General features: G+C 48.1%; 1 protein-coding gene across 1 annotated transcript; it reads right to left on the bottom strand.

The window, feature by feature from the left end:
- Positions 1-14,328: 14,328 nt before the first annotated feature.
- Positions 14,329-27,045, bottom strand: CATSPER4 (cation channel sperm associated 4). Its single transcript, XM_064279935.1, has 11 exons — positions 26,492-27,045; positions 26,324-26,398; positions 25,729-25,872; positions 20,106-20,207; positions 18,956-19,053; positions 18,668-18,788; positions 18,328-18,461; positions 16,818-16,992; positions 15,824-16,035; positions 15,345-15,504; positions 14,329-14,382 (listed from the first exon to the last, which is right to left on the bottom strand). The coding sequence occupies exons 1-11, from the start codon at positions 26,561-26,563 to the stop codon at positions 14,329-14,331; spliced, it is 1,347 nt and encodes a 448-aa protein (XP_064136005.1). The 5' UTR covers positions 26,564-27,045.
- Between the last annotated feature and the right edge of the window lie 134 nt (positions 27,046-27,179).

The following is a 27,179-nucleotide window of genomic DNA, read 5'->3' as shown; positions in this document are numbered from 1 at the left end:
TGCCCTATGGAAGAAAGATGTGGCAGTCTACTTCCGTAAAGATTTACAGCCTTGAAAACCCTATGGGGCAGTTCTGCTCTGTCTTATAGGGTCACTATGAGTCGAAATCGACTCAACAGCAAAGGGTTTATTTGTCATGTTGTGACAAATTCTGCTTAGGGAAGTCCAGAGATTCCCCAGACTTTTCTGGCCCCTAATTTTGGGAGTTTTCCACCCAGCTACTTCATCTGGGTTTAGCTTTGAGTTTGGGGCAACTAAGGCCGGAGAATGGAGTGGGAAGGAAAAAGCATGCATCCCAGCTTATAAAGATTTAGGTTCTTACTCTGAGCAGGGCTTCTACATACAGTAACCCAGGTTCTATCTTGTCATGTTATGCACTGTGCTACCCTGAGGAGCTCCTTCCACACAGATATTAGACAGAAAGCATCTCTTGGAGTTGTGCAAAGTGGCAGCCCTGACTCTAAGCTCTAGAACTTGAATTTACACTATCGTCAGACTCCCCAAACCAGATACTGTGTACTGGTAACCTGTAGGCTGAATCTAGCATGCAAATGGGTAGTTTGGCTGAACAGTGTTTGTTTGTTTGTTTGGGGGGAGTTGTTTGCTTGTTTATATTTAATTGAAATTTCTTGCCAACATTTGAAGATCTGAATCTCTAGTTTCTCTTGGAAAATCAGATCTAGCATGTTTGGTCTAAATTCACATATGGCAACAGTCAGCTGGAGCTGAGTGGTGGCTGCCCCCTTAGCTGCACTCTCCAGTCCAATGCAGGCCCCCTCAGTACACCTCATTTGGTGTTACCCACCCGGCCCTGTAGGGATCTTGAATTTTCAACCCCTGCTTAAATGATTTCTGGATAGTCTCAGGCTCTGATAAGGGATAAAACTCTATGACTACCAACAGCTTCCTGTACTGCTGAGGAAACTGAGGGTCAGAGAGGTCAAATGATGTCTCCCAGGTTACAGAGAGTTGAGAAGCAACAGGACACAAGACCAGTACCCACCAGGACCCAGAGTGGACCCCAGACCTTGGCACAACCATCAGAACTTCACCACAGCAATCTCTCTGTACCAACCTACTGGGCTCCTGCTGCTGGAGGCGTTGGACTCTGAAACACCAAAGAAAGATTGAGCTTGTGGTGCCATCCAGATAGGACAAAGCCAATATCCTCACATCAAGATTGGGCAAAGGAACTAGCCTGCATCGTTGAAGCTAGGACTCAGAACGGGTGGGAAATTGAATCTTCTGTCCGTAATAAGAATGGACATACTAAGAAGATGGGCTTTTCCCTGAGGGTCAAAGACTTGGAGGCCAGTTACAGAATAGAAAGATGGGAGAGAGAGTTCTAGATCAGCAAGAAAAATTCACAAAAGGAGGCTGGCATCAGGGACCAACGGACTGGGAGAAGAGTGATCTGATGGGACCAGAAGGTGAGAATGGGAGGAGGAGGCAGAGACAGCTCAGACTGGAAGTTTAAGGACAGCAGGGCCCAGTGAAGGGCCTCTCTGGAGCAGAGTGGGCGCCAAAGAGGGCAGTGTGAGCTTGGGGAGGGGACTCGGACTTAGGAAGGGAGGTGAGGGCATGAAGGTGGGAGGCTGCTCAGGGAGGGATGCGGGTCTTAAACAGGTCAGTGGAAGGCTCTAAGAGAGGAGTCAGGAAGGCCGCCCACAAATAGTCCACTTACCGCTTATTCGAATCGGCCCGAACACCATCCAGCCGTCGCCAACCCCCAGGCCTTCCCGTGCTCGGATCTGCCAGGCTCGATTCCTTCCAGAGAGACTTATCTGACTACAGTTCTGTGGGCGACACAAGCGGAAGGGTACCGATGCAAGGATCTCATCCCCCGCCAAGTGAGACTTTGCCCCAAATCTCAGCTAGCCCCGCCCAGAGAGTTCACCAATCGGCAAGACCTTGGTCTCCACAGTCCCGCCCTTTACCAGGCCACAGGCCCCTAGCTCCCACAGACCCCGCCCTTGGCCCCGCCCATGGGAGGATCGGCCAATCCTCAGCATTGCAGTCCTTCAGGCCCCTTCTTAGTCCCGCCCCGTCGATGACGGCCTTGCTGAGACTCTGGGCTACCCCGACTACAGCCCCGAAACCGCCCGGCAGCGGAGGCTCCTTCCACTGCTCAGGACCCCCAGGGCTGCCCACTCACCGGTTGGCAAGGGCGCCCCGCCCGCTTGTCACACAGCGTCACCCGGCCGTGCCGGTAGAACATATCGCTAGACAAAAAGCGGTATAATTTGAAAGCCAGCATCACCTTCAGAGAGGCCCCGTTTGCCCGCAGGCCCTGGAGCAGCCGGTTGTTGACTGGGCAGCTGTGGGGAGAAGCAGCGTCACCAGCTGGTTAGAAGCCGCGGATCGGAGCCGAAGGTGTGAATGAACAAACATTGATCCCAAACCCTTCTTTTCTCCACCTCTTCCACCCCTCCCCCCCCGCTTTTACTTGCATAGGTGCTTGGACAGACCTTAATATCTGAGACTTAATTTACTCATTTGCAAAATGGGAATGACAGTGATACTTGAATTTATTCAACATACCTTCATCCAGCACTTACGTGTTTCTCCGTGTGTTTATGTACCAAAGATACATACACAGACAGGATCTGGGTTCTTGAAAATCTCCAGCAAAAACCAAACCCATTGTCCTCGAGGCGATTCTGACTCATAGTGACCTATAGGACAGAGTAGAACTGCCCCATAGGGTTTCCAAGAAGAGGATGGTGGATTGGAACTGCTGACCTTTTGGTTAGCAGCCGAGCTCTTAACCACTGCAGACCAGGGCTCTTTGAGAAGCTCATTGGCACAAAAATAGCCAGCACAAGCCACCTTCCAAGGGCTGGCCTGACACTGGCAGGAGGTTACCAGGCCTTACAGATCCTTACCTCTTGTTCACAAAGTGATGGGTGGCCTTAGCAGCACCTGTCCTGGAGTTGTCAGTGCTGGCAAAGACCTCATTGGCAACCAGGACAAATCGGTCTGGATCGCTGCTTGTGGCACTGAGGACCACATAGAGGGGCATGCCAAGGGGAGCTGTTTTGTTTTCAAGCGGAGATGAAAGCTGAGGGTCTGTGAAGATGCCTAAGGTGACGATGGTATCACCAGTACCTGGCACGTGGATGGTGCTATATCTAGAGAGGGACAGAATTGAGACTCTTACCACAAAACCCCCAAGGGAGGGACACTCACTCAACTTCTGCCTGGCACCCAAGGTCATTGAGCACTGGTAGTCCTAAAAAATAAGAAGAGAGGAGCAGACCTGGTAACCTTCCTGAAAAATGAGAGGCCACCTCAAAGATCCCCAGACCTGGAACCCTTAAAATCTGCCCGACCCCATAGTAATTTACATAAGCAACCCATAATGCTTTTCTTCATAGAAACCCCTTTTCTTCACTAATGCTTTCAGTCCCCATCTAAGAGGTGGCTATATTTCATGGGTGGGCATTGGAGACCAAGTTGAGGAGACCACATCCAGAGGGTATTAGAACTCAGGAGCCTCTATAGCGCCTAGCCAGACCCAGTGAGAGGCAAGCTGACAGGGCAGAACTCACAGGAAGGAGACCACTGGGTGGGGGTGGGTCTGGCTGACATTCACCATCAGGGGGTATGCACAGCTGAAGTTGAGTGTTTTGAAGTCTGTTATGATGTTGGTATTGGAAACCTGCAGGAGCTGCACCTCCAGCGAGTACAGGGCGTGGCTGCTGTTGGTCTAGAAAAGACAGGAAGGCAGCCATTATTACCCTCAGACTCAGAAGGGAAACAAACAGCTCCTAGCCTCATTGGCTGCAAGTGTGAAGACACCTGTTTATTTTATTGTTCTTGTTTACTTAAATAAAAATAATCATGGCTAACATTTTCTGAGGGTGAATTGTATGCCAGGCACTGTGGCTTAGCCATAACCCTTTACAGAGGGTTCTGTTCTTAGTTATATTTGACAGAAGCACAAACTGAGGCTTAGAAAGTTAAGACTTGCCCAAAGCAAGCAACAAAGTCAGAATTCAAAATCCCTTTGACTTCAGTGCCTAGGTATTTAACCTCTGTGCCAATGGTTTTCAAAATTTAGTGTGCATTTTAGGGTCTCTTGGAAAAATAATTAAATAAAAGAATCACTGAGGTACCTATTAAAAATGCCAAGTCCTGGCCCCTACCCCAAGATTCTGATATCTTTTTGGTATTTTGTTGTCTACATAGATTTATTTTTTTCTTTTTAAAAAACTAAGTATTTGTTTCTATAAATAGTTTGTTAAAAAAGAATACTGATAAAGAGTTCTAGTGGCATAGCTGTGGCCTTAGCCACATGTGGAAAGTCTTGACTCAGTTCTATAACCCACGGGAGAGGCCTGTGAATCCCTGGGTGGCAGGACTAGAGATAATGTCAGACAGCCAGGAGGAACTAAATCACCTCTTCAAGACAACCTCTGGTTTTCAAATTGAGTCTGGGGAGCCCCAGAGCCTCCCTGAAGGAACGTGAGACCCGACCTTGGTTTTGGTGGAAGCTGGCCTTGCAGGGCACTATTCCTTCTCCCCAACTCAGTCGGAGCTGCTTTGCTTTTACTGTATTCTGTTTTTGTATAAGATCCCTTTCAAAGAAGAGGTGGTAGCATCAGTGAGCAGTTAGAATCACAAACCATCCAAACAAACAAAAAAAAAAAAATCAATTGCCCTCAAGTCGATTCCAACTCATGGCAAACCAGTGTGTGCATTCCATAAGGTTTTCAAGCCTATAACCTTTTGGGAGCAGATCGCCAGGCTTGTCTTCCGAGGCGCCTCTGGGTGGGTTTAAACTGCCAACACAAATGGGTATGTGCCACCCAGGGAGAGCTCTGTTAATAACTAGCTGTGTGACCTGGGAAATCTCACAACTTTTCTGAGCCTCAAATTTCTCATCTGTAAAATAGGAACGTCACAGGATTATTGTGAAGATTTAATGAGATAATGCATGTAAAAAAGGATTTGGCCTGCATCATGCTGGCATATGGTAAGATATGACTAAATATCAATTGTGGTTGTGGTTGTTATTATTTTAAAGTATTCCATGACCGACAATAGTTTGGAAACCACTATCCCAATCCATCAAACATAGTGCCACCTATAAGGTGTTCCCTGTCTGGTGGAGGACAACTGTGTATGGGAGCTATAGGAAAAAGTTTGGTCTGATGGCTAAAACTTGACTCCATTCTAGAGAATTCCTCAGTCAGGTGGAAAGAAAGTCACTCCCTCCCAAACCCCTCCGATAAACACACAGCCCCCTTCCTATCAGACAGTCCCTCACACCTTGCTTACAGAGAGGCAGAGTCCACAAGTGTCCTCCTTCTTTGTCACCAGGAAGGCCTGGCCACGACGGCCCTGCTCCATCTTGCTGACATTAGGGCATCCTGACAAGGTATCTTCCCTCAGGATCCAGTGGCGAGTCTTCAGGAAACAGCTGCTCAGGACCACCTCAATTTCCTGTAGTCGGCAGTGTAGGGTCACTGTTACACTGGACAGCTCTGCAGGAGGATAAGAGCCAGAAGATCTAGATGGTGCCCAACCACAACCAATGACTGCCCTGACACAGCAGAGGACCTCTGAGGGAGCAGGGGAACAGTGGGATGCAGACCCCAAATTCTCAAAAAGGACCAGACTTAATGGCCTGACTGAGACTAGAAAGACCCCAGTGGTTATGGCCCCCAGACCTTCTGTTGGCCCCCAGAAGCCAGAAGTCGGACATGGATTGGACTGGACAATGGGTAATAGAGGGATGCTGGTGAGTAGTGAGCTACTTGGATCAGGTGGACACTTGAGACTATGTTGGTTGGCACCTCCTGCCTGGAGGGGAGATGGGAGGGTAGAGGGGCTTAGGAGCTGGCAAAATGGATGCGAAAAGAGAGAGTGGAAGGAAGGAACGGGCTGTCTCATTGGGGGAGAGTAATTGAGAGTATGTAGCAAGGCGTATATAAGTTTTTATGTGAGAAACTGACTTAATTTGTAAACTTTCACTTAAAGCACAATAAAAATTATTAAAAAAAAAAAAAAAAAACCTTGAGAGTTGTCAGGCAGCCGTCTTCTGCCATGTGGGCTGAGAGGCAGAAAAAGTTGGTGTGTGGAGAGAGGAACAAAGCGAGTGCGGAAGGGGAGAAGCAAGATTGAGAGGAGAGGTGACTCTCTGATTCCTGTCAGGTTTCCAATTCCCAGTCCAGTCCCTGGGGGACCTGGTTGGAGCCTGCCCTTGGCCTCCATGAGAGACCCTCTTAGCCTTAAGATAAATTCTTCTGTTTCTCCTTAGCTAGCCCAGTTGTTTTCTGTTACTTGTCTGGCAAAATTATTTTTTGAGATATTAATCTGTTGTGTTCTGTGTGATCTCACTCATTCCATTCCTAACAGGTAGCCTGGCCCTTAGGAGTTTTTGAGGGGCCTAAGGTGGTGCCATAGTGGAGCAGTGGTTAAGAGCTATGGCTGCTAACCAAAAGGTCAGCAGTTGGAATCCACCAGCTGCTCCTTGGAAACCCTATGGAGTTCTACTCTGTTCTATAGGGTTGCTCTGAGTTGGAATCGACTCTACTGAAACTTTTTTTTTTTTTAATTTAAGGTGGTGCAAGGAGCCCTGGTGTTGAGGTGGTTAAATGCTGGGCTGTGGGTTGAACCCACGAGCCGCTCTGAGGAAGAAAGATGTGGCAGTCTGCTTCAGTAAAGATTAAGTAATTGCCTTCATGAACAACTACCTCCTTTGCCGTGAGACCAGAAGACTGGATGGTGGCCCTCTAACATTACTGTACATTTTGATCAAAGATTCTATAAAAGAATCCTGATCAAAAGGGGGAAAATGCAGAACAGAACTGTAAATTCTCATGGACTCCAGACTTCCTGAAGCCTTTGAAGCTGGATGAACTCCTGAAACTGTTGCCCTGATATAATCTTTAAAACTTATACCAAAAATATCCCCTGAAGTCTCTTAAAACCAAACAATAGTTTAGCTTAACCTGTAAAAAATGTCTGCCTTGAGCGTTATGCTGTTTTAAGAACTATATATATGGGATCAAAGTAATAGCAGCAACTTAAAAGATTAGATAGGAAACTTAGGGGCCAGTGAGTTTATGTTAATGGAGGAGAAACAACTCAGAAAAGGAGGGTGAGAATGGTTGCATAACTTGAAGAATGTAATCACTGTATTGTAGATACAGTTGAACTGGTATATGTTTCTTTGTGTATATTCTCAACAACAACACAAGAAAATTAAAAAAAAAAAATTACAGTCAGGAAAATCCTATAGGGCAGTTCTATCTTGTCACATGGGGTTGTTATGTGTTGGAATTGACTAGCATCACCCAATAACAGAATAAGAGGTCCAACTACTTAAATCCACAACACTTTTTTAAAAATGATTTAATTAAGAATCATATGTTATCTTTGTTAAATTTTAACTTTGGCTATAAATATTATGGTAGTCATAAAAAGGTATTTTATTTTACAAATGGCAATTACAAAAAAAAAAAACTAAAGTGTTCTGGGGGGTTACTTTGTGAATGCCACATGCTGGGAGTTACCATCATCTTTTCGGTGCCCAGGACTCAGCTCAGCCCTGACAGAGGGTAGGCCTGGGAGTTAGTTATACTGCTCGGGGGATGCTCTGTGAACTCAGCCTTTCTGTATGTCTGCCACGTTGGCATTGCCCCAACTTTGCCTCAGCTTCCCTGTCTATCCCTCCTGGCCTCTGCTGGGACAATAACACTGGTCTTTGGTAGATTATCAGCTCCTTCCCCCAGAAGGATTTAATTTCTGACCCATGGCTGGAGTCCTGTGGGTTGATGATTGATGGATTGTTCATTCTATCTCATATGCCCAGCTATCTCTCCTCCCACAAGAAATCATTTCTACCTTGGATGGCCTCCTTAGGTGCCAATGTCTGACCAAACCATGCTGAACCTCCCCAAACCCTTTGGACACACATTCCTCTAGGCCTTTTGCCCAATAACATCAGAGTTATAATGTCCGCTCTGGCTTCTGCTTCTTTGGTTTTACTCAGATGAGGTCCGCAGACTTACCTGAGTGGGCATAGTAGTTGTCGTTGCCCGTACAACCTTTCCCACTAGTCGCATACTCACCCGAAGCACAGGCCCCAGCTCTGGGACCACTATTCTGGGCGTATTTAGGGGAGATGACTGTCCTCAGCCACAGGAGAGGATTTTGTTGTCCCTGAAGACCTGGAGATAAGGGCTGTTGAATGAGCAGCTGTTGTCTCAGGTGACTGGGCTGTAGCAGTGCCAGCACTGGAGGCTAATTCTGCTAAATGGGAAGGTGTCTGTGTGGCTGTGTTGTGATATGTTTCAGAGAGCGTGCTCATCAGCGAGATGGAGGAATTCATGTCCTTTGTGAAGACCATTGTTAGAGCTGAGGGTGCAGCTGTTGTTTCCTCTTCCTGAGTTTCAAAGGTGGTGAAGGTAACTGAAGTGGACTCAGCACTCGTCACGTATAAAGATTCTTTCATGTCCTTGCTTATGTTCACTGTTGGGGCTGTAGTTACAGCTGACTTCTCAAAGACTGTGGTTCTCACGGATGCTGATGCTATAATGTCTTTGCCTGGAGTTCCAGACATGGTTGTTCCAAGGGTGGTGACGGTAACTGGAGAGGGCTGAACACTAGTTGTCGTACACAAAGATTCTCTCAAGTCCTTATTTATGTTCGGTGTTGTTGAGGCTGTAATTGTAGCTGACTTCTCAAAGACTGTGCTTCTCATGGACCCTGATGATGTAATATCACTGCCTGGAGTCGCAGACATGGCTGTTCCAAGGGTGGTAAAGGTAACTGGGGTGGGCTGAACACTGGTTGTCACAAGTAAAGATTCTTTCATGTCCTTGCTTATGTTCAGTGTTGTTGGGGCTGTAGTTGTAGCTGACTTCTTAGAGACTGTGCTTCTCATGGACCCTGATGCTGTAATGTCATTGCCTAGAGTCCCAGACATGGTTGTTCCAAAAGTGGCGAAGGTAACTGAAGTGGATTCAGCACTGGCCATCACATATAAAGATTCTTTCATGTCCTTGCTTATGTTCATTGTTGTTGGGGCTGTAGTTGTAACTGAATTCTCAGAGACTATGTTTGTCATTGACCCTGATGACGTAATGTCATTGCCTTGAGTCCCAGACATGGTTGTTCCAAGGGTGGTGAAGGTAGCTGAAGTGGACTCAGGACTGGTTGTCGTAGACAAAGATTCTTTCATGTCCTTGCTTATGTTCGGTGTTGTTGGGGCTAAGGCTGTAGCTGAATTCTTAGAGACTCTGGTTCTCATGGACCCTGATGATGTAACGTCATTGCCCGTTGTGTTTAATGCTGTTGAGGTTGTGGTTGCAGTTAACTCCTCAGAGTCAATGGACACTGCTGGTTCCTTTCTGTTGACTGCGGTATTTGATGCTACTGGAGCCATAGTTGAAACTCTCTGATTCTCTTTTGACATCTCAGCTGAAGTGGCCACGCTGGATGAGGCTGTAATTCTGGATGACTCTCCCTGGTCCATTAGCATAGAAGTCGCCATGGAACTTGACAGTGTTGTGCCCTTGGATGGTGTGATGACAGTTGTATCTGATTCCATTTTCTGAGTCCCATGTATGTGGGCCATCTGCTTAGGGGACCCAGTAGTGCTACTGGTTTGTGGTGAAGTTGAATGAGTAACTGATGTTGTACTGCTCTGGAAGTCAGATGTTGATATCATGATGGTCATTGACAAGGTGCTAGGTGAAGCTCCAAAGATGTGGCTTCTCTCATTGTTGGCTGGAGTTGATGGAGTGGATGATGTTCCCGGGCTGTTAGGCACAGAGCCTTTTGCGAAGGGTGTTGTATCTGACCTAACTTCCCAGGTTGTAAAACTGCCTATAAAAATACAAAAACAAAAATAAGCCAATAAGCCTGTTTCCTCCACCAAACCAGAGTTCTTTACAGATGTTCTAGCTGCCAAGAATTCTTACTGGGAGATTCACTAAAAAATAACAGTATCAACAGCAGCTGCACGATTACTGTCTCACGGTCATTTATGTGCCAGCTGTGTGCTAATTACTTTACAGTAGAATCCCATCATACACATAGGTTTCAACTGATGCATACCAGGGAATGAGACTACAGCTAGTGCAGGCAACTATGTTTCATTAATGACCACTCTAGAGACAGTGAAAGTCCACAAAAGACAGAAATCTGATACCTTATTTGGTCTTGGGTTTCTTGATGCCCTCTTTGATGTGAATTCCCTACTGCATTGAATATGATTCCAATATCTAGGTATATAATTTTCTTGTACAATATGCTCCCTAACTGCAAATCAACTACTTCATCTGTTGCAAAGGCATCCATTTTGGCAATGTTCAGTTTTCACCCTGCCCAAGTAAGTTGTCAGTCCCATGTACAAGCATTGGCTCACTGAATCCTTATAACCAACTGAGGCAGAAGTTATTAATTCCATTTAACAAATAAAGGAACTGAGGCTCAGACAGGTGAAGAAGGTATCTGTCCCTGGTCGCACAGCCAGGAAGTAGTGGTACTGCGTTTGAAACCAAATCTGTCAGACTCCAGAGCCCAATGTATTCCCTACTGTGCTATATGTACCGCCTCACAAAAACATTGCTTTGTTCCCATGGCTAAGCCAGCCACTCTCTCTAGAGAGAAAGGTCCAAATAAGCTGTGCTGAGCTGGGTCCCTTGGAAACCTTCCCCCTTCCCCTGGGCAATGGACAGAAATAGGTTCATCACCTGATGCTTTGTCATCGCATCCTTGGCAGTTGCCAAAGGGCTGGTTCAGAAAATTGGAGCTAACCCAGCCCAGGTGATGGACCATCCTTCCCACAACCTAGCTCTGAGAAGGGATTGACCAACTCTGCCCCCACCTGACACCTGGCCCTGTCACACCCCACTTTCTACCAGTCCTGTACAGAGCTAAGGGCTACAACAGGACAAGAGAGCCAGTCAGGATGTATGGGAAGAGCAGGGAAACCTAGGCTCTAGACCTGGCTCTGTTACTTTCTGTGTGAAAATGAGTAAGGCCCTAACCCTCTCTAGGCCTCCATGTCCCCCTCTGCACAGTGAGGAACTTAGGACTCAATATCAGAGGAATACTCTAAACTCTAGTGGTCCATAGATCTGTTTGCAATAAAGGTGCAGGCTAAAATAAACAGATGTCTTCCTATAGAATTCTCAAGTTTTTATTTGGGGGTAGAGATATTTCTCTTGGATTTTATTTTTTTTCATGTGGTTAGCCAGTTGTCCCAGTTCCCTTATGGAAAAGTCCATTCTTTCCCCACTGATTTGTCATGCCACTTGTCATATGTAAACTTTCCTCATGTATATTAGACCAATTTCTATGCTCTCTTTTGTTTCACTGGTCCATTTGTCTTGCTATACCAACACTACATTGTCTTGGACTCCTGGTGGCGAGCTGGTTAAGGGTTTGACTGCTAACCAAAATACCTTATAGTAAATTTCAATATCTGGTAGAGCGAGTCTCCATTCTTATTCTTCAAACTTATCTTGGATATTGTTTGCCTTTCATTCTTCCTTGCATATATTAGGATCAGCTTTTCAAGTTCCACAAAAACTTCTGTTGAGATTTTGATTGGCAATGTATTACAACTGACATCTTTATGATATGAGAGGTTTCCTGCCCTTAGTAGCTCCCTTGGGAAGCAATGAGTGTGGCCTGGGCTCTGAAATCAGACCAGGGCTAGAATTCCAGCTCTGTGATGGGGGACAAATCACATCACATCTCTGAGCCTCGGTTTCCTCAACTGTATAACAGGAACGATAATAGCACCCACCTCACTGGATAATCATGAGGATTGAGTGAGATAATGCATGTGAAGCACTTAGCACAGTGCTTAACACGTAGTAGCTGCTCACTGATTAAAACCTGCTAGGCACTCCTTGGAAACTCTATGGGGCAGTTCTACTCCGTCCTATAGGGTCTCTATGAGTCAGAATCGACTCGATGGCAATGGGTTTGTTTTTTTTTTATTATTAGTAGTAGTAGTAATGATTATCCCTTCTGCTCCTATCTCCAAAATTGTTATCTGCTTCCTGCATGCTTTGCCAAGGATGCTCCTGTCCCTGGCAAAAGTCCAAGACTCATGGGGGTGATGAGATACATAATCTCTTGCTACCTCCAAATATATTCCCTGATACTGTTCCAGGAGCTCAGAATCCAGGGCTGGACTCCTACCTCAGGTTGGGTGACGCACTGATTGGAGTTGGGGGTTGCTCCTTTCTGAACTAAGGGGGCAGGGAAGGGCAGCAGGGGTCCAAGTTCCTGGGTCCTCAGTTCTGGCCATCTTGGGAGAGCACTAGTCTGCTGAAACTCTGAACTATTAGCCTGGTTCAACGGGAAGGGCAGACAGAAAGGGGGAGGTAGATGAGATGACAGACAAGATGGAGTAGACAACTGGACACAGATAGCAGAGATGGGAAGAGATGGATGGACAGAAGTCCCTTGGAGATCATCCTGTCATGCTCCTGCCTCCAAACTCATTGGTGCCTCAAGCCTTTTGGACATTTGGGGGAGGGCTGTGCTCACATTTTAAGATCTTCCTGGGGACCCTACCTGATCTTCTATTACCTAGTTTTCTTCTCCAGCCAGCCAGAAGAAAGGCTGTGAGAGCCCCCAGAAAAGGAAGTAAGGAAAGGGTATATGTGGATACTCACCACACAGGTGGAAGGCTCCATCCCCAATAAACAGCAGCAGCACCAAAAGCCACTGGCTTCCCATGGCTCTGCTGACTGATGGTCCTAGAGAACGCTGGAGAGGGAGTCCTGGCCCAGAATAGGGGACCAGGCGCAGCTCCAAAAGACTGAGGCACTGCTGGCTTTAAGAGCCACCTCTCACCTTCCTGCTGAGTACCACCCAGGCCCCCACCCCCAGGTGTCCAGACTCCTTCCCAGCAGGCCCAGGGGCTTTTCAGGGCTGGAACCAAGGCTGATAGGAGGTGGATGGAGGGTGGAATTTCCCATCAGTTGCAATCAGTGGGTGTCTGGGGACTCCTATTCCAAGTGGTAAATTTCCCCAAGGCCTCTAATTGTCAGCCTTTGCCAAACAGCTGGGCAGAACTCTGGGCCTTTCAGCTTTCCTCCCATCCACCACCAGGGAACCTGGGTCTTAGGAACAAGGGACATAATTAATCCCATCAGTCCCCCACCTCCTGGGCTGAAAGCTGGCTATTTGATTTTAGAGATAGAGATCAGTCTCACCCTCTCCCCACTATACAAATGGAAAAAATGAGGCCCAGTTAGTTGCCCAAGGACTGAAATCCAGGTCTCCTGCCCTCCAGCCAAGCTCTTCCTATTGCCCATGACTGCCACAGGCTTCTCAGACTCTCTCCATTGTCTAGTTCAGGAGCCTGCTGTGGCTTTCAGTGGCTTTTGGTATGAAGGTCTCAAATAGGCTTCACAGGTCCTAAGTTTCCCGCCAGACTTCATTCCCTGTCCCCTATCCACAAAATTCCCCTGCTTTTCTCCAGCAAACTTCAGTACTCCTCTCCTCTACGAAGCCTGCCAAGACCCACACTTTGCCTCAGGATGGAGTTACCTGTACCTGTGTAACTTGGTCAATGGTAACCGCATTAGACTAGGGCGAATCTCCACCTTTAGACAGGGAGGCAGAGGGTAAGGCTATGCCTTCGTCCTCAGGGGATCCCAACAATGAGGACAGTCTTTCTCCCCTAAAATTTTTTGACCTGAAGGGCAGAAATTGTATCTCTACCATTAGTCAGGAATTTTTAGGGCTGCATATTCTCTCTCCCATGAGACTGGAAGCTCTTGAGGGCAGGCTGTGACTCTCCTGTCATACAGACAGGATTTTAGAGGAAAGGATCTGTGTTGCCCCCCACCCCCAGTCCTGAGGCAAGTTTTCCCCAAGGGGGCTGAGGGATACCCCCAGTCAAACACTAGATCTCAACACAAAACTTTATTGTCAATATACAGATGCCTGGCCCCACCAATCTCGCCTCTCTCCTCTAGGTGCTTGGGTGTGCCCAGTCCCTGCCCAGCTCTGGGCTAGAGCTGCTGGCCAGGAATGCCTATGCTTAGGCCAAATCCTGCCTGTCTTGGCCAGCATCCTCCTTCTGTGCTCATCCTTGTTCCCATCCAGCTCCCTTCTTCATCCTGGCTCCTCTGGACCTGGGGCTCACAGGCACAGGCCCTGGAGATGCTACCACCTTCACAGCTCCACCTTCACAGCCCCAGGCCTCTCTGCCTGGGTGTAAGGCCATTCAAGGGAGGGGATAGGCTCCAGCTAGGCTGTGCCAAGCCATGCTAGGGATGCAGGAAGATGCAGCAGCTGGGTGCATTGTGTGTGTGCAGATCCCTTGGCTCCCATCGTGCCCTCTCAGTGGCTGGGCCTGTGTTTATTATGGAGTACATTTGTGGTGGATTCCTGAACCTGCAAACCAAGAGGTCTTCTTGTCAATATCCCTACCCTGACATGGCGGACTCTCCCTTAGTCCCTCCCTCCAACCTCATATGATGCCCCATCCAGGCTTCCCAGGGAAGTCCTTCATGTGTCTTAACTCTAGCCTGCCCCCTGCCCCTCTGAGCTTGGGAGACCACACTAAGGACAGTCACAAGGTTCCCGGTCATTCTATCCCAGCCAGACAGTGCAGGAGGCAGGGAGAGAAATCAAATAATGTGGGTGCGTACCTTTTCTCTCCAGAAGCTTCCTCCTTTAGAAGAGGAAACAGGAGAAGGAGGCTGCTCTTATTCAGCCCAGACAGGACTTAGTTGCCCTAAATACATGTCACTAAGCAGGAACTGAACCGGTCACACTAAGAAAGGCTGGGTGTGGGGGCCTATTGCTATTAGTTGCCCTAGAGTCAATTCCGACTCAAGGCGATCCCATGTGTGCAGAGAACTGCTCCATAGGGTTCTAAAGGCCGTGACCTTTTGAGAGCAGACCACCAGGCCTGTCTTCCAACTCTCTGGGTGGGCTCAAACCACCAACATTTTGGCTAGTGGTCAAGCCCTTAACAAAAACCAAAAAACCAAACCCACTACCGTCGAGTCGATTCCGACTCATAGGGACCCTATAGGACAGAGTAGAACTGCACCATAGAGTTTCCAAGAAGCACCTGGTGGATTCGAACTGCCAACCTCTTGGTTAACAGCTGTAGCACTTAACCACTACAGCACCAGGGTTTCCAAGCCCTTAACAGGTTTGCTTAAATTGCCCAAGGGGGCGAAACCTGACGGGAGTGGGCGGGGCCCCTCATAGAAGGAAAGGGTGGGGCTAACGGGTTTGGGCAGTAGCCCCAGATGATGGAATAGACAGAAACCTTGACTCATGGGCTGAGGCTGGGCTGGATGGGGCGGGGCCAAGTCTCATTGGGTAGGAACAGCAAGAGGCACCTTTTCCATGTTCATGAGCGCGGTGAGCAAGTCTTGCTGGCGGTTGTGGATGTCAACGGAGGTCCAGCTCTCCATCTGCAGGTTCAGAGACATGGCCCTGTACATCATCTCCTCTTCCTGCTCCTGGTTGAAGCGTATGGATCGTACCTCGTCCACAATCCTGGGGGCGGGGCAGTGTGTAAGTCCTGAGGCTGCCCGGAGTGGGGGTGGGGGGCAATCCTCCCACCAATTCCCTGGGGTTCAAACCCCTCGCCCTCCTGCGCAGCCCTGAGAGAGATCCAGGCCGAGCTGTGACCTTGTGTGAGATGGAAGGAGTAAGAGATCTGAGTTCCAACTCTTTCACCAACAGGCAACTCACTTAACTTCTCTGGGCCCGGGGGTCCGCATTGTGAAATGGGGAGGGCGTGAGGACAGAAGATTGAGGCCATGCCCAGCCCTGACTCACGGGACTAGGGGGTACCCCCCAGTACCACCCCTACGTGTTGAGCTCATCTCGGATCTCCTTGTACTGCATCAAGTTCTCCTGTATCGCCTCGAGCACCAAACAAAAGTTGTCACACGTGGTCTCCGAGAGGTTCGACAGGGGCCCCCCAACCAGTGGCTCCTGGGGAAGGCCGGATCTTGCCAAGCGGGCGGTTATACAATGCACCAGTGGCAGCTGGCTACCCTCGTCCTCTTCCTCGTAGCCTGTCTGGGGAGGAGTTGGTGGAGTGGAGAGGGGACTCATGGTTCAGGCTGGCACCCCCTCCCCCAGCCCTTTCCTGCTTGGTTTCAGGGAGGATCGAGTTTTTTAAGGATACCAGGGTTCTAAGGCCTTTGTCTCAGCCCCAACCAATCTTAGCCTCCCCACCTTGCGGGAGCCAAACCTCGAATACTCAAACCCTTCCCCCACTTTAAAGGGAAATTCTCACTCCCTTTCAAAACTTAGCCCCTAAACCTCACCCCTGATAAGTCTTGCCCAGCAAACCTCTAAAGTCACTGGTCTCAACATCACTTTGGGAAGGATCCTTACCCCACCCCCAACCTTATGGAAGCTCTACCGCTAAATGAATAGGACTGTAGCTAACATTTATTGAGGGCTTTTTCTGGGTACTATGGTCAAGTACTGTGCATTAAACCATGTAATCCTAATACCCCTATGAGGTAAGCGCTATTCTAATTCCCATTTTACAGAAGAAGAGATCAAGGCTTAGACTGGTTAAATGACCAGATGCCACCCTGCTGTTCAGACTGTGGTTGCCATAGAAACATGATATCTAGGAAATTCCCAGCCTTCAGAAACCCTAGTCAGTGAGTTGGCACTCCAGGTGGGGTGGTGCTGCCTCCAGGTCTCAGGCTTGGCTTTCTCCAGACCCCTGCCCATGCACACTTGCCCTTAAGTGTATAAGTATACACGCACATTCACATATGCTCCATTTGACATTCATACACACACTCCCTTCTCCTCCCTCCTGCCCTGCCCATCCCACTCACCTCACTGAAGTTTATTTGATGCTGGTGCCCTTGCTGTCCTCTCTTCATCATCAGCTCCAGGTTGGTAGTCACCACGACGACCAACAGGTTGATGCCAATGAAGGCACCAAGGGTAATGAAGATGGCAAAGTAGATGGCGCCCCCAATCTCCATTGCATACTCCCTCTTCTCCATCCTGGAGGTGGCAGGCAGGGGCTCCATCACCTCCCTAGCCCCTTGAGCCTCAGTTTCCTCATCTATGAAATGGGGACAGTATCCCAAGGCCTATTGGATCTTCTGCCTGCCTCACTGCTGTTGTGCAGATCTAATGTGTGACTCCTAATTGTCACAGCAGCGGCTCAGCACTGAGCACCTGCTGCTGCCAGAGAGTTGACCAGTTCTCAAGCCATCCCTGCAAGGTAGGGATTTGTACAGCAACATGATCAAGTTTCATCTCTTAGTGCTTTATATTTTTTTACTGTGAAAGCAATACAGGTTCATTACAGAAAGATCAGAGGAAAATTATATAGGCAAAAAAGAAAAAAAATCTCATCCACTCTTGAGTTAACTACTATTGATAACTTGTTACAAAATCTCCCATAAAAAAAAATCTTTCCAGATATTTTTCTCTCTCTCTAAATATATATAAAATAAAAGCAGGACGACTCTGTGCCAGGCTCTATGCTAAGAGATCTATGTTTTGTTATTGTTAGCTGTTGTTGAGTCAGACCCTGACTCATGGCAACCCCATTTATATAGATTTTCTCTATCGATCTTCGCAGAAATCCATGACATAATTAATGCTGTAATCCCCAGTCTACAGATGAGGAAACTGAGGCTCAGAAGAGAGATGAAGTGACTGGCTGGAGGTCACACAGCTAGTGTGGTAGAGCAAAATCTCAAAGCCCAGTCCATCTTTATTCTGCAGTTTGTGATTTTTCCACTACCTACACTGTAATGGAAAATGACTGGGGGAGCCCTTCACCAACTGGGCTTCTACCTTCACATGAAGCAGATAAAAAGAAACCAGTCAGGGGAATTCACTCCCTACAGTAGACTAGAAACTAGGGCTTAGACTTAATGGCCAAAATGACCTTGGGCAGCAGATCTAAAAACAAATGAGATGAGACCCTAAAGTTCCAGTTTTGTGGGTTCCAGTGTGGGCTGGGAGACTGCCCTGTAGCCCTAGGCTCAGCCACAGACCTGCTCCCCTGTCCAAGGCCTAGCTACCTAGCTCTTTAGCATGATGAGATGAATCTCTATGAATAACCCAGGGGTGGGACTTTGAATGTGTGGGGTTTCAAGAGGGGCAGGGTATCTAAAAGCTGACCACAAACCTAGAGGCCCATCTCCTTTTCCCCAGTGTAAAGGTCCAGACACCCACTCCAGCTGGGCCATCTTTATCCCAATACCAGAAGTCTTCACTCCCATTAAGAGCCCTCTTCCTTCCCAGTCAGTTTCCCTGCCCATAGGAGCTCCAGCCTTTTCCTGCCAGGCTGGGATGGGGGCTGGATGCTCTATTGTCACTCACTGGAAGTCACTGTAGATGTCCACCCAACCGTCCTGGGTGATGCAGATGAAGAGGGTGTACAGTGCAACCTGCATGTTCTGGAAATGTTTGGGCACGAACGCACCAAAGAGGGTGACCCCAAACACGGCAAACACCTGCAGGGAGACCAAGGCCCCGCCCTGACATCACCCAAGGGCCTTGGGAACAGGACATGACAGTGCCATGCAAATGAACACTGCCAAGGGAATTGAGGGGATTCAGACCCACAGGCCTCTCCCCTTCTCCAGATACCTCCACCCACAATGACCCACGGACCCTGTTCAAGGACGGGGAGAGGTTGGAGACGGGCGAGGGCACTGACCAGCATGAAGAAGAGGATAAGGGTCATGATATTGGCCATGCCAGGCACGGACTGCACGATGACATGGATGATCCGGGCCAGGGGCTCCACCGCCATGCACACGTGCAACAGACGAAGCACCCTGTGGCAAAGCCTCTCAGGGGTGCTCCTTGACCCTTCTCAGACCCCTCCTCCTCACTGCCCCACCACCTGCCCTGAGAGGCAGGGTTGGCTGCCAGCTGGTGACAACCTCTCGCCACACTCCGGTTACAGGCAGACCCCCTCTTCCCTCCAGAACTCCCAGCTCACCTGAGGGTGTAGGTGACAGCGATGACATCTAGTTCTTCAATGAAGGTACCCAGGAGCAAGATAAAGATGATAAGGAAGTTGAGGATGTTCCAGCCGTCCTGGGGGTGGGCCAGCCCCAGTGGGGTCTGTCAGGCCCAGCTTATGGGGGCATACTGGGTCTGCCCTCCCCACACCCCAAGGACGGGGTGGGTCTGCCGTTCCTCTGGGAGCAGGCCCAGTCAGCTGCCATCCACTGCTGTTCCTCGCCCTGCTGCCCCCCAAGCATGCGACTGAATACACGTGAACACACTGTCCCATACATGTGGCAACAGCCAAGGGCAGCCTCAGAGACATACAGTGGAGACCCTCACGTCTATACAGCTAGTTCCACCTTGGAAGCTGAGTGCCACCTTGGTTAGCACACTGCTGAAAATGGCCTTGCCCTACAGTTAGGTGCCTGAGAACGAGCACTCTAGCCTGTGTGTGGCACACACCACAATAAATAATAAAATGAAAACAAATACTAATGGAAACATCAAGGGACACTGCTTCAGTAGCAAGCTCAAAGGCAAAATAGCTCTCAGTACAAGGAAGGGTGACACTCAGCAGAGGGTTCTATGGAAAATAATGCCTATGGCAAGCACTGAAGTTGTACCCCTGCAGGGGTGTAGCGAGGTTAGTGAGCCCCCAGGGGCAATCTCTAAATTGCACGCACCCATTCAAGCACCCAGAAGCAATCTCTAAGTTGCATGCTCCCCACCCCCACATTTCAGGATGAACAGACATTGGCAATGTGTCAGCAGAAACACCTTTCCCTCTCTTCTCCCGCTGCCCCAGTCAGGCATCTTCCATATTTGTGGCATCTCAGAATGTCATTCCATGCCTTGTCTGGTGCCCCCTTGGACTTGAGCCTGGGAGTGAGCGATCCCCTCTGTCCCCCCCTCACTATGCCTGTGTGTCTACCCTGCTTCAGGAAGGACATTGGGCCATACCAGGGTAATAGAAAGTGCTCAGTGGTGCCCCCCCTTCAAGTGGCACCCAGGGCATGTGCCATACCTGCCATACACACATGCACACACACATCCATCCACAGTTTGCAAGGCCAGGGGCAGGGGTGGGTGGGCAGTCCCAGGGAGTAGGGTCAGTGGCAGGGAGGGGCCCAGAATCTCACCTTCCAGAAAATCCAGAAGCTATTGAGCCAGCCAAGGAGAACCTCACAGATAAGGATGGTCAGCACAATGTCATCTATGGTAGAGAACAACTCATAGTGTTTCTACATGGGAGACAGAGAAAGAGAGGGTGGGAGAGAGGTCAGTGGAGTGGGCCTGGGCAAGATCTAGGGAGAGAGGATGTCTTCAGGGGAGGGAGGGAAGGGGACCAGCCTTGTCCCTGGCCCCTGTTACTGCTGCTCTTCATCCTTAGCCTCTTCATCACTCCCTTTAAAGTACGCTTTCCATGTATGTACCAGGTATGTGCTAAAACCATACATGCATCATTTCGCCTTACCATCACCATCACCCTACAGAGTAAACTTTAAAAATCTAATTTGTTTTTGTTGTTGTGGTTGGGAATATATACAACAGAATATGTATCAATTCAATAATTTCTACATGTACAATTCAGTGACATTGATTGCATTCTTCGAGTTGTGCAACCATTCTCATCCTGTTTTCCCGTATTGTTCCTCCCCCATTAAGATAAACTCACTGCCCCTAAAGTTTCCTATCTAGTTTTTCAAGTTGAGGTCGGTTTGATCTCATATAGATAGATATTTAAAAAAAGCACAATGCTCAAGGCAGACATTCTTTTCTAGTGAAGCTAAACTACTGTTTGGTTTTAAGAAGACTCCAGGGAATTTTTTTTTGCTTTAAGGTTTAAAGACTATTTCAAGGATAATATTTTCCTGGGTTCATCCAGCCTCCATGGCTCCAGAAGTCTGGATTCTATGAGAATTTGAAATTCTGTTCTACATTTCTCTCATTTTGATCAAAGATTCTTCTATAGAATCTTTGATCAAAATATTCAATAGTGGTAGCTGGCACCAACCATTCAGTTCTCCTGGTCTCATGGCAAATGAGGCAGTTATTCATGGAGACAATTAGCTACACATTCCATTTCCTCCTCCTGTTTGTTCCTGACTCTCTTTCTTCCTCTTTTGCTCCAGGTAAATAGAGACCAACTGTACCTTGAAGGAGCCCTGGTGGAGTAGTGATTAAAGCGATCGACTGTTAACCAAAAGGTCAACGGTTTGAAACCACCAGCAGCTCCACAGGAAAAAGATATGGCAGTCTGCTTCCATAGCGATTTATAGCGTTGGAAACCCTACGGGGTCACTATGAGTCAGAATCGACTTGATGGCAGTGGGTTTGGGTTTTTTTGGTTGTACCTTGAATGGCTACTTTCAAACTTTTAAGGCCCCAGGCACTACACAACGAACTAGGAGGTAGAACAGAAGCACTGAACAATTAACTGGGTTGTCCCATGAAACCATGACCCTAAACCTCCATACCAAAGAACCAAATCCCATGAAGTGCTGGGTTGTACATAAGCAACCACAACAGCTACTTTTTTTGTGTGTAAATATATCTATCAGACAACTTTTGCCAATTAAACTTTTTACAGGTGTCCAACTGCAGAGTAGATTTTATTCTCATCTCGAAGATGAGGAATCAGAGATGTGCCCAAGGCCACACAGCTAGTCGATAAAAATTGCTGTCTGACTACAAATCTTTACTCCCAACCTCTAACCACCACCACCACCGCTTGCTATCAACTCAATTTTGGCTCATGGTGACACCAAGAACTGTGCTCCATAGGGTTTTCAATGGCTGATTTTTCAGAAGTAGGCCATCAGGCCTTTCTTCCGAGATGGATCTGGGTGGACTTGAACCATCAACCTTTTGGTTAGCAGCCAAGTGTGCTAACTATTTGTACAACCCAGGGACTCCTTAGCCTCTAGAGAAGGGATATTTGGAAAAGGGAGTCATGGAAGAAAAGCTCTGGGCCCTGAGGTTGGAGGACACCAAGCCGCATCCTCTGCTCTCTGGTTGTCCCAACCACTCCTGCTGCTCCAGCGCCTAAAAGCACCCAGGCCAGGTGTGACCGAACTCCTTGTCCCCTGACTCATGAATTCTGGATGCCCATCCTGGATAGGTGGATTGATGGATGGATGGCTGTGGTTTGTACAAAACCTGTCTCATCTTCACTCAAACCAGATCCTATTCCATTACAGTCAGTTGTGACCCCACCAGCCCCCAGCTCCCCAACTCCATCCTGACAGTCACTGAAGTTACCTTGACTTCCCCCTTTCCTCACTCCCATGACCAACAGGCTCATTGCCTCAAGGTTTGCTGCCACATACAGAGGCCTCTTGGTACCCACACCTTGCCACCACCCCCATCTACTGGCCAGTGCCAGGCTGGGCAAAGCTTCTTAAATCCAGATGGTAAGTTAAGGTTTATAGGTTCCCTGCCTGTTCCAAGTTACCAAAGGGCTGTCATGGGCCAGAAATGTCTGTCTAAAACAAGGAAGAGCTTTTTGTCCCCTCAGCTCCACCCTCCTGGACACTGGAAACAATAGGCCTCCTAAATAGTCCTCCTTCTCCGTCATGGATTTCTATAGCCAAGTCAGAGTTGCCTTCCCGACCCACAAGCCTTCCATGGCTCCCTGAGGCCTGTAGGATAAAGGTCAAACTTAATCTGGCATTCACAGGCCTCTAGGATCTGACCTTCATGGACACATATCTTATACTAGGGTTTTCAGCTTTTTTGACTGTGATCCACAGTAAGTACTCCTGCTCTCTTTCTCTTACATGAACATGTGTACACACACACACTTTATATATGCCTGTTCTAATCATTCTTTTTTTAAATACTGGTATCTGTACTCTAAACTGATTTTCTGATCCATTAATTTGTTGGGATTTACCCTCCACTCTACTAACTCTGCAAACTTTTGCAACTGGGTTTTGGCCTCCACCACATCAAAGACAGCTCTTGACAAAGTCACAAGAGCTAAATCCGAAGGATGCTTCACAATCTCTATCTTGCCTCTTCTGACCCTGTTGCCCACTCCCTTGTTGGTACACTCCTGGTTTTCCTCCTACTCCACTGGGCACTCTGCCTCGGTCTCCTTTTTTCACCTCTTCCTCAATTTTCCATTCTTAAGCGTGGAGGCTTTCCGCAAAGCTCTGCCTTGGCTTCTCTACTCTCTCAGTACTCTCTTCCCAGGCAGTCTCATTTTAAGCGTGGAGGCTTTCCGCAAAGCTCTGCCTTGGCTTCTCTACTCTCTCAGTACTCTCTTCCCAGGCAGTCTCATCCATTCCCTTATGTCATGGATTAAATTGTGTCCCCCCAAAATATCTGTCAACTTGGCTAGGTCATGATTCCTAGTATTGTATGATTGTCTATGATTTTATCATTTGATGTGATTTCCCTATGTGTTATAAATTCTATCGCTGTGATGTAATAAGACAGATTAGCAGCAGTTATATTGATGAGATCTACAGGATTAGATAGTGTCTTAAGCCAATCTCTTTTGAGATATAAAAGAGAGAAGTGAGCAGAGAGACAGGGGCACCTCATACCACCAAGAAAGCAGTGCCAGGAGTAGAGTGTGTCCTTTGGACCTGAGGTTCCTGCACAGAGAAGCTCCTAGTTCAGGGGAAGATTAATGACAAGGACCTTTCTCCAGAGCCGACAGAGGGAAAAAGCCTTCCTCTGGAGCTGACGCCCTGAGTTTGGACTTGTAGCCTACTAGACTGTGAGAGAATAAATATCTCTTGTTAAAGCCACCCACTTGTGGTCATCTAGCAGCACTAGATGACCAAGACAGCTACGTAGTCAACTGACTGGAAGAGATCCATATTTGTGCCCATTCCAAAAAAAGGTGATCCAACAGAATGCAGAAATTATTGAACAATATCATTAATATCACACACAAGTAAAATTTTGCTGAAGATCATTCAAAAGCAGTTGCAGCAGTACATTGACAGGGAACTACCAGACATTCAAGACAGATTCCAAAGAGGACATAGAATAAGGGATATCATTGCTGATGTCAGATGGACCTTGGCTGAAAGCAGAAAATATCAGAAAGATGTTTACCTGTGTTTTATTGACTATGCAAAGGCATTTGACTGTGTGGATCATAACAAATTAAGGATAACATTGTGAAGAACGGGAATTCTAGAACACTTAATTGTGCTCACGAAGAACCTGTACATAGACCAAGAGGCAGTCATTCCAACAGAACAAGGGGATACCACATGGTTTAAAATCAGGAAAGCTGTACATCAGGGTTGTATCCTTTCACCGTACTTATTCAATCTGTATGCTGAACAAATAATCAGAGAAGCTGGACTACATGAAGAAGAACATGGCGTCAGGATTGGAGGAAGACTCATTAACGACCTGCAATATGCAGATGATACAATCTTGTTTGCTGAAAGCAAAGAGGGCTTGAAGCACTTGCTGATGAAGATCAAAGATCACAGCCTTCAGTATGGATTGCACTGCAACATAAAACAAAAATCCTTACAACTGGACCAATAAGCAACATCGTGATAAACGGAGGAAAGATTGAAGTTGTCAAGAATTCATTTTACTTGGATCCACAATCAACACCCATGGAAGCAGCAGTCAAGAAATCAAACAATGTATTGCATTTGGCAAATCTGCTGCAAAAGACCTCTTTAAAGTGTTAAAAATCAAAGATGTCACCTTGAGACTAAGGTGTGCCTGATCCAAGCCATGGTCTTTCAGTTGCCTCATTTGCATGGGAAAACTGGATAATAAACAAGGAAGACTGAAGAAGAATAGATACCTTTGAATTACAGTGTTGGTGAAGAATATTGAATATACCGTGGACTTCCAGAAGAACGAACAAATCTGTCTTGAAATAAATACAGCCAAAATGTTCCTTAGAAGCAATGACGGTGAGATTTTGTGTCACATATTTCAGACATGTTATCAGGAAGAACCAGTCCTTGGAAAAGGATATCATGCTTGGCAAAGTAGAGGAGCAAAAGAGAGGAAGACCCAGTATCTGCAATGATGGGCTCAAGCATAGCAATGATTGTGAAGATAGCTCAGGACTGGGCAGTGTTTTGTTCTCTTGTTCATAGGATTGCTATGAGTCAGAACCGACTCGATGGCACCTAACAACAACAACACTTTAAGCTGGACGTGCAGGACTGTCTCACATGCTGTCTCTTCTGCCTAAAACACTCTTCACCACCCTCTTTGCCTGGCCAACTCCTACTCATCTTTTACTCTCAGCTTAAGCATCCACTTTCTCCGGGAAGTCTTCCATGACCTCTCAGAGAAGGTTGGATTGCCTTCTTTAAGCTCCCACATATTTTGTGTGATGCTCAGGCATTTGTAATGACGTGTTTGCATCTGTCTGAGACAGGAACTCGGTCTGTTGTGCTCATCCTGGAACGCTGACATTCAGCACAATGCCTGGCACGGAGCGATTCTTTGGTGATGTCTGTTAATGAAAATTGGATACCATTGTCCAGGAGGCACCTGTTTACCTGCCACTGCTCACACCATTCCTTTCCCGCCCTTCCTCTATGAATCAAATGTATTTCTCAAAGCCGTGATCCAGAGCACCCCCCATGAAGTCTTTCTTGGTCTCCTTCTAGAACCCCAGAAGCTCAGAACCAACAGTCCTTGAAGAGCATCCAGTCAACATTATAGACAGATAAGGAGCCTGAGACAAAGAGAGGGAAGTGCCTTGCCTCAGGCCTTTCAGCGGAGTCAGAGGGGGCGGAGGTCAGGCTGCTGTCCCACCTGGCCTAGGACGGAGTTGGTGCGGATAGCGATGGTGATGGCGTTGACCACCAGTAGCAGGGCCAGCAGCAGCTGGAAGGCTGGGTGTCGGAGCAGCTGCTTTACATACATGCGCGTGATGAACTCATGCATGTCCCAGGCATCCTGGGAGAGGAAAGGAGACTTTTCCTCAGGCAGGCGTCATTGTAGGAGGTCTCTGCCTGGACGTTGCTCTCAGTGAATGGGGGGTCCCTGGGGAGGTCACTCTAGGGGGGAAGTTGCCTGAGAGGGGACCATGAAATGGGGCATCAGTGTAGAGGTCACTATCTAGATGACTTCTAAAAGTGGGTCACTGCTGGGGTTCTCACTGGGGTTCGTTGTGAAGGAGTTTCTTTAGGGTTTTCTACTGAAAATGACTATGGGAGTCATATAGGAATCCTGTGGGGGTGCTGCCAGGTGGTTACTAATATACCATGCAGTGGAGGTCACTGCAGGGATCACTGCTGGGGAGGGTCTTCTTGGGGGATGTTAAGAGGGCAGGGCCACCATCCCCGTGGGCACAGCTGCAGAAGGGTCAGAGGGGATCACTGCAGACTCGGCCCTGTCCCACCCTTACTGTGTTACTAGTGATGTCCCGGCGATTGATGAGCACTTGCTCCTCTGTCCGGGCATAGGGCTCGTGTGGGGTCCTCTGCAGGGGTGAGGAGAAGGCCCATCAGTGCAACTGCTGCCTTCCCATACTCCACCCTACCCCAGGGTACCCAGCTGGGCTGAAGCCACCTACTAGGATGGACAAAGGTTTGATGTTGATGGTGTCTGTGCATTGCTGCCACCAGATTTTTCGGGTGTTGTTCATAGCTGCTCAGTCTCCTACTCGTCAAGGAAATTTCATTTCAAGTGGCCTAGCGCCCCCTCGTGGTGATATCATAGAGGCGTCTGTGACCTCCAGCTCCACATTCTACCAAGGAATTCCAACCCTGAGAGAAGCTCCTCCCACTGTCCCCCTCTGTACCCCATAGAGGAATCCAAGGACACTGAGGGGCTGGGCTGGGGTCAGAGGTCAGAGACCGATGGAAGTAGATCAGGTCACTTGCACTGCGCAGCATGGATGATGGAGGCACAGGGGTGTGTCCCTGTTCCGGGTCCAGGAGTTGGAGGTGAGGCTTGGCTAAGGGAACAGAAAGCTCTCTTGCCCAGAGTCCTCCTTGTAGCAGAGCTTAACCTCCACCCCTCCCCACCAGTTACTACAACCCACTGGCCCATCCTCCAGAGCTGCCCAACATGCCCTCCATACACAGTGTCTCTGGGCACTGGCACCCTTCCCAACGGGAGCTTCAGTTTCCCCATCACTCTATTCCCCTGGGGTTGGGGGTAGGAGAGTACCCTCTGGGAAGAGATGAACATGGGTAGGAGGCCTCACCAGCCATGGATCTACAATCTATCCTCCATGTAGGCCTGGAGCTCCAGGGACA

Source organism: Loxodonta africana, chromosome 3 (assembly GCF_030014295.1).
Source record: "Loxodonta africana isolate mLoxAfr1 chromosome 3, mLoxAfr1.hap2, whole genome shotgun sequence".
Lineage (NCBI taxonomy): Eukaryota > Metazoa > Chordata > Mammalia > Proboscidea > Elephantidae > Loxodonta > Loxodonta africana.
This window is presented reverse-complemented; position numbering and strand designations above follow the sequence as displayed.